This window comes from Artemia franciscana, chromosome 17, assembly GCF_032884065.1.
Source record: "Artemia franciscana chromosome 17, ASM3288406v1, whole genome shotgun sequence".
Lineage (NCBI taxonomy): Eukaryota > Metazoa > Arthropoda > Branchiopoda > Anostraca > Artemiidae > Artemia > Artemia franciscana.
Window position 1 is genome coordinate 11638662 of NC_088879.1, and position 15379 is coordinate 11654040.

At 37.9% G+C, this 15379-nt stretch overlaps 1 protein-coding gene across 2 annotated transcripts in view; it reads right to left on the bottom strand.

The window, feature by feature from the left end:
• The window catches only part of LOC136037851 (CAP-Gly domain-containing linker protein 4-like), a 149133-nt gene that overhangs the window by 80849 nt on the left and 52905 nt on the right, over positions 1–15379 (bottom strand). For both annotated transcript variants that reach the window (XM_065720696.1, XM_065720697.1), the window contains exon 7: positions 13226–13347. In XM_065720696.1, coding sequence (XP_065576768.1) covers positions 13226–13347 — 122 coding nt within the window. The remainder of the gene's footprint in view (positions 1–13225; positions 13348–15379) is intronic.

Consider the following 15379-nt stretch of genomic DNA (forward strand, 5'->3'; position numbering starts at 1 on the left):
CATAGTTGAGTCACTTATCTCTCAAAATGAGTGCGATTTTCGTCTACAAAAACTTTTTTTCATCGATTTGTGCCGATTGAATCGAAGACAGTGCCAATTCCAGTGGTGCCAGTTCATAAAAACCTCGGGGTGGGGACGATCTTACGCTTTCTTTTCCATTTTTCCCAAAAAATACCAAAAAGAGGTATTTTGAAATCTTTTTTTTTTTACAAAAGTATCATCCAAGTAAATGAATTGTCATATATTGATGAAAAAAAATGTCCACTTTTTTCATCCTTTTAAGTCGATTCTGTTTAGATGCACAGTAAACCAATCAGTGACACTAAACTTATTTTAGTTTTTAGAGAGCGGGGGTGCTGCTCTAGTCTTTCGAAGGGTTGAAAGAACAGCAAGTCTATTGGTTAGTGGCAAATTTTCTTAGCAGAAAATTTGTTTTTAATTGATTTCGACATACTAAATTAAAAGCACCCTTATTTTATCGTTGTTTTCTTCCTTTTTAAGTCCAATCATTTCATATGTTAGAAAAAACAATTGAATCCGAAACACAGTTAAACATTATGAGTGCTTGGTCAAATCTAATTTCACCTTTGAAAATCCCGTGCAAAACCGATCTTAGACCTTCGACTTTTAAAAATATTATCCCTAAACGAATTTTCTAGGATGAGCTTATTGGGATATTTTTCTGAATTAATAGAGTAATTTATGTCATATATAGTTTCATTCTGTTGAGTCTTTATTTGCATTTTTACTCTTTAATAGGCGAATGTTCACTCTTCACAAGTTCATTCCTTTCAAACACATGGAAAAAATAATTGGCTGAACAAGATTTCCAATTAAAGCAATTTATTTAGTTAATGAGTTAATGAGCCTTTGTGTTAATGCTTATTGCTTGTTGCGCTTGTGCTTTTAATTTTACAATTTAGTCTTTACTTTTCATGGAAAACCTTTTCTTTTTATTTAATTACATGCATACCAAGACCGATAGAAAACACCCAATTCTAAGAACGCGAAGGGCCAAAACCAGAATTTGCAAAATGGCACGCTCATAAAAACGGGCATGATACACAACATTATTCTTGGGTGGCAAACAAGAACAACAGAGCCATCTCTGAAAGTAATATTACTCTATCTGAATAAACGCTTATTATTAATTGAACGAAAAAAACATCTTTGCCAGAAAAACAACGAGATGCTAAATAGAAAAGCCCCATAAGCACAGGGAGAAAAAATATTATCTTTCAATTCGACGATATTATCTATTGGAAATAATGAACACCGTAAATGATCTGATACTAATGGCTACTGCTCTTTCGATTTCGAACGAAGAGGGACATGACCCCCTCATGAATACGAAATAATAGCCCCATTGCAAGATGAGAGACAAGTAAACACTCATAAATACTGCCGAATTAAATTTGCCGAGAAGGATACTACTATAATAAAAGAGGTCTTGGGAGCAATATATATTCAGCCATGTCACGTAACATTTGATTCATACGGAATGACTTATGGGTTTTGTATTCCAAATAAAATGTTCTATTAGAAGATAGCTTACAAGGACTATAAGGACGGCTTACAAGATGGTAGCAAGAAATATGTTATGGTAGGTCAAGGAGAGGCTTTAATATTTTAAACCACTTCTCTCGAATAAATGGCTTCTGAATTCTATCACATTAACTATGAAAAATTATTAGAAAAGGCCTAGCAAAGAAATATTTACACATCACGTCAGGTTCACAAGTGATGACTTATTAGTTTTGGATCCCATCTGGCACGTTGTTACTAGATGCACCTGTTATAAGGATAGCTTACAGCCTCTTAGAAGGGATTACACGTATAAATGTAGGTAAAAGAATAGTCTTGGGGACTTAGTTTCCATTTACTAACAACTCTCTAGGGAGTTGTTCTAAAGCAATTTCGGGCCAAGCACCACTAAGTCACTTATAAAATCCTAATGCCCCCCTTATGATATTTAATTTTTTTTTTTTATTCAAAATTTTACGTGTATTCATCTGAAGGAAGCTTAAAATGCCATTAACTTGATATCTATTTTTTGGGTCGTCCTCTAGGCTTTTTTTATTAATGAAAAATATTATCTGAACAAAACACTTTTTATAGGTTAAACTGCAACTGAAACTCTCGTATAACTGAAGCCTTTGCTACTAAACCCTCGTGTATCTGAACCCAGATACACTGTATCTGAACCCAGATTTAATTGAGACTTCGTGCAACTGAGCCCACTAAAACTTAACCCTTGAGGATCTCAACCCTGATTCAACCTTAGTCATAACTTTTCATGCCCAGGGCCAAGACACGGGCGAAGACAAGGTTACAACAATAACTGTACCCTAGTGCAGAGAAAGCTCATTCAAACCAAAATCTTAAAGACACATTAAAAAAAACACTATCTCATAAGAAAAACTTGCCGATAGAGCTGATTCAAAAATAAGAACTATTACTTAAATTAACAGTAAAAGTTTACTTCTGAAAAAACTAAATTCCGGGAACCTTCAAAAAGAGCCGGAAACACTGACGAGTCTCCTTTTTTATTCTTTTATTTCTCCAGCACTGATAGGGCACTAGAATATCGTTATCAGTACCAATATCATTACTGATATCGATTCTTTAATATTATAATATGAAAAAACCTTCGTTTTCTTAAAGAGTTAAAGAGGCTGCGTCCCAAAGTCGAACCTTAAAACGTACAGGAATTAGGAGAGGCAGTTGGGGGGCTGCCACCCCCCTAACTCCCCCGCTCTTGGCTTCGGAAAGGCCCTCTTTTAATTAACAAAAAATTGAAATCAATGAATAATGGAATAACTTCGAAAAATGTTAAACACAAGAGGACAGGAGAACCATTTCGCCGAAACTAGTAATTAGTAAAAATGAAGTCCCCCAACAACAAAAAACCTGTACAAAAGAGTCTTTAAAAGCGAGGGGTTTGGGGGGCGGCAGCCCCCCAACTGCCTCTCCTGATTCCTGTACGTTTTAAGGTTCGACTTTGGGACGCAGCCTCTTTAACTCTTTAAGAAAACGGAAGTTTTTTTCATATTATTTCTGTACGTTTTTCTTTTGTGAAAAAAAAACCGCCCAATAAGGGACTTGAACCCTTGACTCGAGGATTAAAAGTCCCACGCTCTACCGACTGAGCTAACCACCTGCATGTGTGTAAATATAACTTTTAAATAACTTTTAAAAATTTCAAATTAACATGGGCTCTTATGGAGAAATGGGTTAATTAAGTGGCTAATGCGTGGTTTCTGGAAATCAGGGAAGGAGTTATCGGATCAAGCTGAAATTTCGCGGATAAGCTCCTGGGCCGTAGGGGACCTTAACTTGTGAATTTCAGCCCGATCGGAAACGTTAAAGGGGTGGGGTTGGGGGGTCGAAACTTTCGGGGGGTTAAGATCTTCCTACGAAACTTTCAAGGGCACTTACTCGGAGAATTCCGCATCGAATGAGTCTTCGTACACCCAGATCCGATGTCGGCTGTGACCTGTAGGCGTGGCAGATAAAAAAGAATATGAAAATTAAGTGGCTATGCGTGGTTTCTGGAAAACAGGGAAGGAGTTATCGGATCGAGCTGAAATTTCGCGGATAAGCTCCTGGGCCCTAGGGGACCTTAACTTGTGAATTTCAGCCCTATCGGACACGTTAAAGGGGGGCTGGGGTTGGTGGGTCAAAACTTTCGGCCAGATTTTTCCCATGAAGGAAAAGTCGGAGGGGGATGAAATTTGGCAGGTTTCTTAGTTGGAGCTCGGGCTACGAAATGCATCCCTCCCCATCCCTCTGCAACCACTGGAACCGAAGATCGCTTAACATTGTCGTGGTTCGCCTCTTTATAGAGGCACGAGTGTGCCTCCTTGATTTGAAATCTAATATTCGCATTTATCAATCCACCGATCAATCCACATGATCAATCCACCATGTACTCGCTGAAGTTAAAACTCAGGTTGTTCCGGAGTAATGTACTGCCTGTCCTGAGTTACGCTATCGAATGCCTTAAGCTAACTGCGGGACAGGAGAAACGCCTTACCGCCTTCGAGAATAACTGTCTTCACCCAATCCTTAGAATCAGTTTGAGAGACCGAGTCAGCAACGACGAGATCCGTACCCGCACAGGCCAGCGAGATATCGTATTTGTTGTACTACAACGTAGATGGCGATACCTTGGACACATCCTCCACATGCCAGATCACGGACCTCCAAAAATGCTCCTCTACTGGCAAGCGAAAGGCACCCGTCGCCAAGTAAGACCAAAGACCACGCTCCATAAGACGTATGCATGTGACAGAAGAGCCCTCCAGACGAGTCTCATTCCAAAGTAGGAAGACACATACGCAGCAGCTCACACGAGGGAAGATTTGGGGCTTTTCTTTAGCAGACATGTTAGAGCCTGCAAAGTTTTGGTTTCTTCCCAATATTTCTCAATTTTTATTGAAGTTCTTTCTGACTTTTGTGTTTTTCTAGACTAGAGACTACATCTTATTGAAGTTTAACTCCAGCTACAATAGAAGCTATTTCCAATCTTAGAGCTGAGGCCCAAATTCAACAACACTCCCTCCTCCCCATACACACATTAAACAAGAGCTAAGAGCTCATAAAGCACTTGTGACGAGGTCGGAACCTAAAATTAGACTCGGTACTAGAGTTATCGATTTCATCGTCCTAGCACGTCAAGAAGCACTGAATTCGCCAAAGCACTAGAAATCACTCCAATTCCCCCAAAGAGATCGGACCCGGTCCGCTTATGTCAATCACGTATCTATAACTTGGACTTATTCGTGAACTCGCCGTAGTGCTAGAAATTCCTTCGACTCCCCCAAAAGAGAGAAAATCGGGTCCGGTTATGTCAATCGCCTATCAAGAACTTGTGCTTATTCTTCCCATCAAGTTTCATCCCGATCTCCCCACTCTAAGTGTTTTCCAAGATTTTCGACTTCCAAGATTTCTGTTTCCCACCTCCACCCCCTATGTCCAGAATTGAAAATGGATCATCTGAGGCACGAAATCTTTCTATATATTCAAGTTTCACCGTGATCCGATCACGCATTCGTAAGATAAGCATACCTTATTTTGATGATTTCACCTCCCTCCAGATCTCCCCCCAGTTGGTCGATTCGGAGAAACGACTGTTATCAAGTCAATTTGTGCAGGTCCCTGACACTCCTACCAATTTTCATAAGCACCGAACTAGCCAAAGCACTGGAAATCCCCCCCTTCAACTCCCCCAAAGAGAGTAGATCTGGTCCGGTTATATCAATTACCTATCTAGTACATGTGCTTATTCTTCCCACCAAGTTTCATCCCGATCTCTCCCCTCTAAGAGTTTTCCAAGATTTTCGACTTCCAAGATTTCCGTTTCCCCTGTCCTTCTAAATATCAAATTTTATTAAGATCCGATCACTCGTTCGTAAATCAAAAATACCTCATTTTTTCTAATTTTCCTAATTAACTCCCTCCCCTTCCAACTCCCCAGAAGAGAGCGGATCCAATCCCTTTTTATCCGATCCGATCCAGATCTCTTCACTCTAAGCATTTTCCAAGATTTCCAGTTCCCCCTTCTGACCCCTCCTATAGTCTCACCGGATCCGGTTGGGAATTAAAATAAGAGCTCTGAGACACGAGGTCCTTCTAAATAACTTTCATTAAGATACGATCACCCCTCTGTAAGTTAAAAATACCGCTTTTTCTATTTTTCCGAATTAAACCCCTCCCCCCCCCCCAACTCCCCCAAAGAAAGCTAATCCGGTCCGGTTGTGTCAATAACGTATCTATGATATGTGCTTATTCTTCCCACCAAGTTTCAACCCAATCTCTACACTTTAAGCGTTTTCCAAGATTTCCAGTTTCACCTCCAACTCTCCCAATGTCACCAGATCCGGACAGGACTTAAAATGTCAGCTTTGAGACACAAGGTCCTTCTAAATATCAAGTTTCATTAAGACCTGATCACCCGCTTGTAAGTTATAAATACCTCATTTTTTTCCCGAATCAGCCCCCCCCCCCCAACTCCCACAAAGAGAGCAAATCCGGTCTGGTTATGTCAATCACGTATTTAGCATTTGTGCTTATTCTTCCCACCAAGCATCATGACGATCTCTCCAATCAGTGCGTTTGCCAAGATTTCTGGTTTCCTTCTCCAACTCCCCCCAATGTCACGGTATCCGGCCAGGATTCAAACACTCTGAGACACGAGGTCTTTCTAAATATCAAATTACATTAAGATCCAATCACCCGTTCGTAAGTTAAAAATACCTTATTTTTTCTAATTTTTCCGAATTATCTAATTATGCCCCCCCCCCTCAACTCCCCCAAAGAGAGCGGATCGGGTCCGGTTATATCAATCACGTATTTACAACTTGTGCTTATTCTTTAAGTTTCATCCCGATCTCTCCGCTCCAAGCAATTTCCAAGATTTTCGGTTCTCCCCCCCAGCTCCCCCCAATGAAACTGGATCCGGTTGGTATTAAAACAGAGGTCTGAGTTACGAGATCCTTCTAAATATCAAGTTTCATTCAGATCCAATCACTCGTTTGTAAGTTAAAAATACCTCATTTTTTTCCGAATTTACCGAATTACCCCCCCCCAACTCTCCCAAAACCACTCCCCCCAGACAGTCGAATCGGGAAAACGACTATTTCTAAGTTAATCTGGTCTGGTCCCTGATACGCCTGCCAAATTCCATCGTCCTAGCTTATCTGGAAGTGCTCAAACTAGCAAAACTAGGACCGACAGAAATTGCGAACACTATATGTCACTTGGTAAATACCAAGTGCCATAAAAAGGTGATTATTATATTTGACCAAGTACGGGGAAGAAATCAAAATCTGGTCATTTAAATAGAAACTGTGTTTAGTGAACGGGGTAATTTTTAACTATGCCATGCACGAAAAGATGACTGCAAGCAGCATCCCAAAAGTGAAGTGTTTTCATTTGCTGCCAGCGACAGAAATTCGTGGGGTTTAATTGAATGGGGTTGAGTTGTACTCAGTCAAACCAGGGTTCAGTTAAATGGTGTTCAATTGCTCATAGTCTGATGTACACGAGGTCCACTTAAACGTGGGTTCAGTTGTCCAAGGGTTCAGTCAAGTAGAATTGAGTTACATCTGGGCTGATTTGCACAGGGGTCTTGTTGCACGATGGTTCAGTTAAATAGGGTTGAGTTCCAGGTGGGTCCACCTAACGTGGGTTCAGTTGTGCAAGGGTTCAGTCAAATAGGATTGAGTTACATGTGGGCTGATTTGCACAGGGATCTTGTTGCACGAGGGTTCAGTCAAATAGGATTGAGTTACATGTGGGCTGATTTGCACAGGGGTGTTGTTGCACAAGAGTTCAGTTAAATAGGGTTGAGTTGCAGGTGGGTCCACTTAAACGTGGATTCAGTTACGCGAGGGTTCAGTCAAATAGAATTGAGTTACATGTGGGCTGATTTGCACAGGGGTCTTGTTGCACGAGGGTTCAGTTGAATAGGGTTGCGTTACAGGTGGGCCAAATTAAACGGAGCTCAGTTGAACAAGGATTCAGTAACTGGGGCTTAGTTTTACAAAAGCTCAGTTATACGGGTTCAGTTACACCCACGCCTCTTTTATACAATCTATAGCGGCATTGCAACCCTATCACGTTTTTTGAGTTCTTCAAATAAATTTGAAAGTAATGAAATTTACATGAAAAATGTTTACTTTTTTTAATGAAGGTTCTAAAGTAGTCAGCCTAAGGGTACACATCCTACACGTAACCCACAAAAATACTGTCTTACCTCACCGATGGACATTGTGCCCCACGTTCCAAATCAGGGCTCTAGGAGCGGGTCTCTTTCGTTTTGTAAAAGTCTGAAGAAAAATCTAATATGGGGTTTACCATATCTTAATTTATTTATCTTGATTTATCATCATAATTAATTTTTATCTTAGTTGATTTATATATCCCAATTAAGTTCACCATAGCTTAGTTTATCTAAATTACTAAGGATGCTAAAAATATAATCAAACTCTTTAAATTGGTTAATTGGAAACTTACGCAATAATATACGTCATAAAACATTAGGAAAAGATCTTCAACTTTTAGTTCAGTTTTTCACACTCGCGGGTGCAGAGTAGAGAAATAAAGAATACATGCAAAAAATCAGCAGAAAATGAGCGAAAAAAGATTGGTATAGCAAAATACTGGTATAGCATCGATTAATGCTAATCGAAATGAAACTGAGAAAGATATCAGGTAATCATGTAATAGCTAAATATCTAAGCTAAACATCAATTTGTTTAATACTAAAATTATTCAATTCTTCAAATTATTAGTTCTTGATTTACCAATATCTCTTTTAAAAGACCAACTATCCCATTCGTTATATTTATTCTTTCCAAATATTTATAGAAAATATTTTTATTTCCTTGCTACTTTAAGTTTGCACCACCACCACCCCCCTCCCCACGACACCCAAATATATATTTACATAACTCTATTTTTCTATAATTATTAACCAAATAACAGCAAAGTGCTTTCCAAAAACCTAGCATTTCTATTCTATTACTAATGTGAAACATCGAAGTTTCTTTCCTTTCAATCTACAAACATTATTCCCAAGAAAGCACTTAATTTCCTCGTTTTGATCCTAAGAGCTCGTTTTGAAAAGTTCCCAATGAAAGAAAAGAATGAAAATTTCAAACTGAGTGGTTTTAAACTGAAACTGTTCCAAACAGTAAATAGTAGATAGAAGAATTTATTAGCGATAAAAATGCAAAACACACATCTATTTAGTCAATACGCTGCACTCGTATTTAGATTTCTACTCGGGGAGGGGGGAGGGGTACAATATAAGCTTTAAAAACACATCAATAATTTGTTTATTTGTATGTTTATTACATTTTCACGAGTCGGACTAAAAATTGAAGGGGGGTGTAAACCCCTACCCCTCCAAGGATACGGCGTTGATAGTACATAATAAGAGGAAAGGAACAGGACAGGGGGGCTTGAGATTGATCACCGTTGTGAACCAATGGGGTCCAAATTTACTTTTTAGTATAGGCTTTGAGCGGGGGATACAAGCTTAAAGAAGGGAAGCAAAATCATAAACTGTCGGCCAAGTATATTTAAAGGGAGAACATAAAAATAATAATATTCTGGAGGAGAACATTTATATATATATATATATATATATATATATATATATATATATATATATATATATATATATATATATATATATATATATATATATATATATATATATATATATAAAAGGGAAGCGGGTGCTCAGAGATTCGTTTTCATTAATTAATAGTGATCAGAAGCAGCTCTATATTGCTCAAAATAGTCCAAATTTCAAATAACTATGGTTCCAAGTTTGATAACCTACACCCCTTGGGACAAGGGCTATAGGTTATGCTAGGTGTCCAATGTTAATACATAAAGTTTTTATGGAAAGGGTGTTTGCATATGCTTAGAGCAGGGGGCTCATTCAATTGAATAGAAAGTTCTAGTGCCATTTTAAGAGTCAAAAGTAATCGGAGAGTAAGCAACCCATTTCCTCCAGCCGTTTTCCCCCATTTGCCTCCGATAAAAATTTTGAAATAGCCATTTGGAACAATATAATCCAAAAGCCAAAATGACTATAGCCCAAGGGCTAAATATGGTATTTTTATTAGGAAATTTTAACGCCCAGGTTGGTAGAAATAGGGATAGATGGTTTCCTAGCCTAGGTAAATTTGTAAATGCTACATACTTTTGCAATTTTGTGGGTATAACAACCTAGTTATAACCAATACGGTATTTGATCATAAAATGGTTCATTAGTTGAGATGGTATTCACGTGATGGTAAGACAGCAAAACTTATTAATTATGTTATTGTAAACCGAAGACTAGCAGGATCAATATAAGATACTAGGGTATATAGGAGTGCTATTATTGATGTTAAAAGTAAAGATCACCATCTAGTAGTGTCTAAGGTTAATTTAAAGATGAAATTTCGGAAGGGTAACTACCTCTCGGAAAGTTATGATGTTGCTAGACTCCAGGATGAAAATTTGAGAAACTTTCCAGGAACAGTTGAATACTAAACTTGAGAGTTTAACATTTGACAGTGTGTAAGATGGACGGAATAGTTTTAGAAAAACAATTTGAGAAGTTGCTGATGGTGTCTTAGGGAAGACCGTTAAGACTGCAGCTAGGAACATTAGTGAAAAAGCTTTATGTTTAATAGAGAATAGAAGGGGTTTGTACAAGAATTATCTGAGTGATAGATCGTATGAAAATAAAAAGAATTTAAAGAAAGTGGAGAGAAGTATTAAAACATGATCTAAGGAGATGTGAAGTGGAGGCCATGGATAAAATTGCAGAGGATCTGGAAAATGCAGCTAGACAGCATAATAGTAAAATATTATACTGGCATGTTAATAAATTGAGAGGGAGCAGTCAATCCGGACTAGTCCCAGTTATAGATAGGAATGGGGCCACCATTAGTGATAAGGGAAGAATTAAAGAGAGATGACTGGAACATTTTGAGAATGTGCTAAACTGAGATACAGTTGCAGGAAAAGATATAGATGAAAACGAAAAGGTTTGTGATACCTTGGATGTGATGGAAGATTTGTTTTGTGAGCAAGAATTAGCGACAGTACTAAAAAATAAGGCTCCAGGTGCTGATAATGTGATAAATGAGTTTCTTAAATATGGTGGCTCTGAGGTTAGAAATAAGCTACTGAAGATTATGAATATGATTTTTGAAAAAGGGGAAGTACCTAATGATTTTAGGAAAACCTTAATTAAACCACTGTATAAGAAAGGTGACAAGAGTGAATGTTGTAATTATCGAGGCATTACTCTGGTCTCTGTAGGCAGCAAATTACTTAGTAATATGATACTTTTTAGACTGAGAGATGCTGTAGACAAAGCTTTAAGAGAGGAACAGTGCGGTTTTAGAAAAGGTAGAGGATGTGTCGACCACGTTTTCACTCTTAGGTTAATAATTGAGAAGTCCCTTCGTTGTCAAACACCCTTGGTCCTCAGTTTTATAGATTATGAGCAAGTGTTCGATTCTGTTGATAGAAGAGCTTTAGCAAAGGTCTTATCCTTGGATGGTATCCCAGACAAATACACTAAAGTGATTTGTGCTATATACGAGAATAATACTGCTGCGGCTAAGGTAGGAAATGAGGTTAGCAACTGGTTTTGTATTAAATCAGGAATTGAGCAGAGCTGTGTTCTATCCCTCCTTATATGGATCATAGACTTCGTCGTCAGGAGCACAGGAAAGCCGATTGGAGACCACAGAATCAAATGGGGAGGAAAAACTCTCCTGGACTTAGATTATGCTGATGATTTAAGCATATTAGATGAAAGTGTGAGCAAAGTGAAGGAATTTTTAGAGGTTATGCAAGTTCAGGGTGCTAGATTAGGTTTTAAAATCGATGTTAAGAAGACTAAGTCACTAAGGCCAGGGATAAGTGAAGATTAAAAGGCGACGTTGTGTAACGAAAAGATTGATAAGGTGGGCAGCTTCACTTACCTTGGTAGCATTATTAGCAAAGACGGTGGAAGCAGTGAAGATGTTAAAAATAAAATAGCCAGGGGCCCAGGGTGTTTTTTTTTACAGTTAAAAAAAAATTGGGAAGAATAGGAAGATAAGTCTGCAAACCAACATTAGAATATTGGAAGCTACAGTGATGACAGTGGTCAAATATGGCTCTCAAGCATGGGCGCTCCGAAAAGCGGACGAATATTTACTTGATGTTTTCCAGAGTAATTGCCTACCGATTGTTCTGGGTACCCGCTGACTGACCGTATTTCAAACAGTAGGTTCTACGAAAAATGTGGTTCAATCCCGCTTTCCAGGGCTATAATGAAAGAAAGGTTGAGGTGGCTAGGCCACGTTCTGCGGATGAAGGACAACAGATTGTCCTTTTTGGCCAACCTTCTGGGGCTACACGGAAAGCAGGTCATCCTCGTCTGGGGTGGGAGGATGTTATAAATAAAGGTTTAAAGGAAATGGGATCTTCCTTGGAGGGTGTAAAGAGGGAGGCCTTGAATAGATTAGGTTGGAGGAGGAGCGTGCGTGGCTGAGTTGGCCTCGGGCGGCTTGGAACTGCAAAGAGTTATTAGTAGTAGTAGTAGTAGTAGCAAGGGTTGAGAAATACCCCTGCAGTCCCCGGGGCAAAGGCTGTAACACATGCGAGTTGTCCATTGTTAACATATGAGATCTTTGTGGAAGGGGTGGTTATGCCAACTTTGGAGGGGACTCATTCAATTGGAAATCGGAAGTTCCGATTCCTGAACTATGCTTCCGTGGTTGAACCTATCCCCGGGGCAAGTGCTGTAAGTTATACAAGTTGTTTATTGCTACTTTGATACGTTGTTTACTTTGATGGTTTGTTTAGTTTAAACTTTGGTACTGTGATACTAGATTTGACACTTTGATGCAATTTTGATGTTAAAAAAAATGAAAGGGGGGATGTTGAAAAACTTGAAACTTTGGCAATCAAAAACAGGCAGAAATTATTAAAAGAACAAAAATCCGAAAAATAAGTTTCTCAAACAAAATTAAAGGCCATATTAAACCTAAGATCAACAATAATAAATTCCTGTAATACTTAAACTAAAACGACCAGAAATTACTGTTAAAGAATAAATGTAACCCAAAACGTACATAAATAAAATAAACAATCATATCAAACAAACATACAACAAGTACTAATGTAAATGAATAAATAAATCTTAAAAAGAGTCAAGCTTAAATTGAATATGCAAATCAAGTTTAAAACGAACAAAAATCACTAAAAACAAGAGTTTGCCTACTGCCCCTTCCCTAAATGTAAAAGTCTAAACCCCACTGCGTAATTGGCGCTTTAGTGAAAACTGTATCTGTCTTGAACAGCCTTAGGAAGAACTAATAAAATTAAACTAAATATTTGATATATAATGATGTTAATTCCTTAAAGCTTATCAGTCTAAGATTTTATTTCACTTTAAATTCTATTTTTTAAGCTTAAGAGTTTCACAGTTGAAGAACTGAAGAAAAAATTGAAACTGAAAAAATTTAAGACCTCTCAATCAATCAGAAGAAATAATTCTTAATACGAATGCTTTTTAAAATTTACATTATTTACTTATATCGTCTTTATATTTTTTTTTATCATCTTATAATACAACAGAGAGTCATTCGATTTGACTTATTCAACAATTTATGCGTAGCTTAAGAAACGAACAACTTCTCACTATTTATTTACTTACCTCTATCCGATGAGCACTTAAAGTAAGTAACCTCGTTGACTGTTCCGTTGTGCTTCCCTTCTGCTGTGTCTAATTCAATCCCTGCCCACACACCCAACGCAAAGTCAGTAGTGCCACAATACCTTTAAAAAACAATCATTTTCAATACTAATAAACTAACAACTCGCCGCAGCACCAAGCCGCCTGAGGCCAACATAGCTACGCACACTCCTCCTCCACCCCAATCCATTCAAAGCCTCACTCTTTACACCCTCCAAGGAAGTTCCCGTTTCCTTTGGACCTTTCTTTATGACATCCTCCCACCCCAGACGAGGAAAACTTGCTTTTTATTTAGCCCTATATGGTTGGCCAAAAAGGACAAACTTCGGCAATGTGTCATACTTCATCCGCAGAACGTGCCCTAGCCATCTCAACTTTTCTTTCATTATAGCCCTAGAAAGCGAGATTGAACCAAATTTTTCGTAGAGCCTACTGTTTGAAATACAGTCAGTCAGTCGGGTACCCACAACAATCCGTTGGCAATTTTTCTGGAAAACATCTCGTAAATCTTCATCACTTTTTCTGAACGCCCATGTTTCAGAGCCATATTTGACCAGTATCATCACTGTAACTTCCAATATTCTAATCTTGGTTTTCAAACTTGTCTTCCTATTCTTCCAAACTTATTTTAACTGTGAAAAAACACTCTGAGGCTTGGCTATTCTACTTTTAACTGTTCAACTTTAACTTTAACTGTTTTTAACTATTCACTGCTCCCACCGTAAATATGGAAAAACAAACATACATGTATACAAAAAAAAAGGATGTGAGAGAGAGGGTGGAGGCTATAATTTTGTACCGTTAATTAATTTAAATAGATGCTACCCAGGCCATGGTACTCATATTAATGAACAGCTAGTAAAGCGAAGAAATTCCAGAAGTGAGGCAAAATTCAAGGTAGAGATGGGGGAAGAGTTCATCTAAAAAACGATTCTCATTTCTAAGGTATTTCCAAATTATTTCGAATATTGAATAAGAATTATTAGAGGAAAAAAAACACAATACAATAAAAACGGCAACCTCTGAAAGCTTTCGATGGTAAAGAGGTATAAAAAAATTTGAATACGAAATACCTGAAATAATTTTTTTGACAATGGTAAGAAAACAATATAAAATGTAAGATGTAAAATGGTATAAAATGTAAAGTGTAAAAATGGTACAAAATAGAAGGTATAAAATGTAAGGAAGGAAGAAAAGAAGGCCTGAAGAAGATAAATGCCTACTTTGCCCTTGAAAACCATAAAAAACCAACAACAGAACCAATCCTTTCTATCTCCCGTCAGCATCACATGAAACAAATCCTATCCCCAATCCAAATCACAAAGAACTATCCTCTGGCGCATGGCTTTTGAGCAAACAAAAAAGAAAAAAAAGTCAAAAATAAAAAAAATTGGAAACCAAACGAGGGTGATTTAATTTTTTTTGTCAAATATTTTTCTTGTCATATGTTTTTTTACTGGCGTTACGACACTGGCATTGCCAGTGTCGTCTCAGAGCGTGCTTACCTGTATGGTCACATGGGGGTGACCCCATTACAAAATTAAAAATTCAAAAACTTATAATAACTTCAAGGAGAGAATTTTTACCAATGCATAAATTGGGAAACATGATTAAAGCCATAGCTAATTAATTCCGGTCAACTGCGCTGGAGAGGCAAGTTATTAGTATTAGTGTTTAAAAGTAAAAGAATAAATTAAAAAACGTAAAGCAAACAGTTAAACATATAGCCGAGGGAGGACCCACTTTGCACCACTACGTGTCCATCTCACAATACCACGTGTGCCACAGAGTTCCACCATGCCCGGCACAGTTTCTGGCACGTTTTGTACGCGTCACCTGGTGTGCGTGACTTTTGAAAGTGAGTCCCTCCACGAAAATGGGAAAATGATAAAATTCGGGGTCGGTACGAAGATCGACCTTCAATAATCGAAAAAGTATGAAATTTTAAAATATCTAATATTTACTTTATTGCTTGGTCATTACTGAATACCAAGGAAGGTTAAGGTTATTTAAACACATTTCAAATAGTAAAACCAGCTTTTCCAGGAAAAATAACATTAAATTTCCATTAAACAAGTTTTTCAAAGAAAAGTAACGAGCTCCATTATGGCAAGA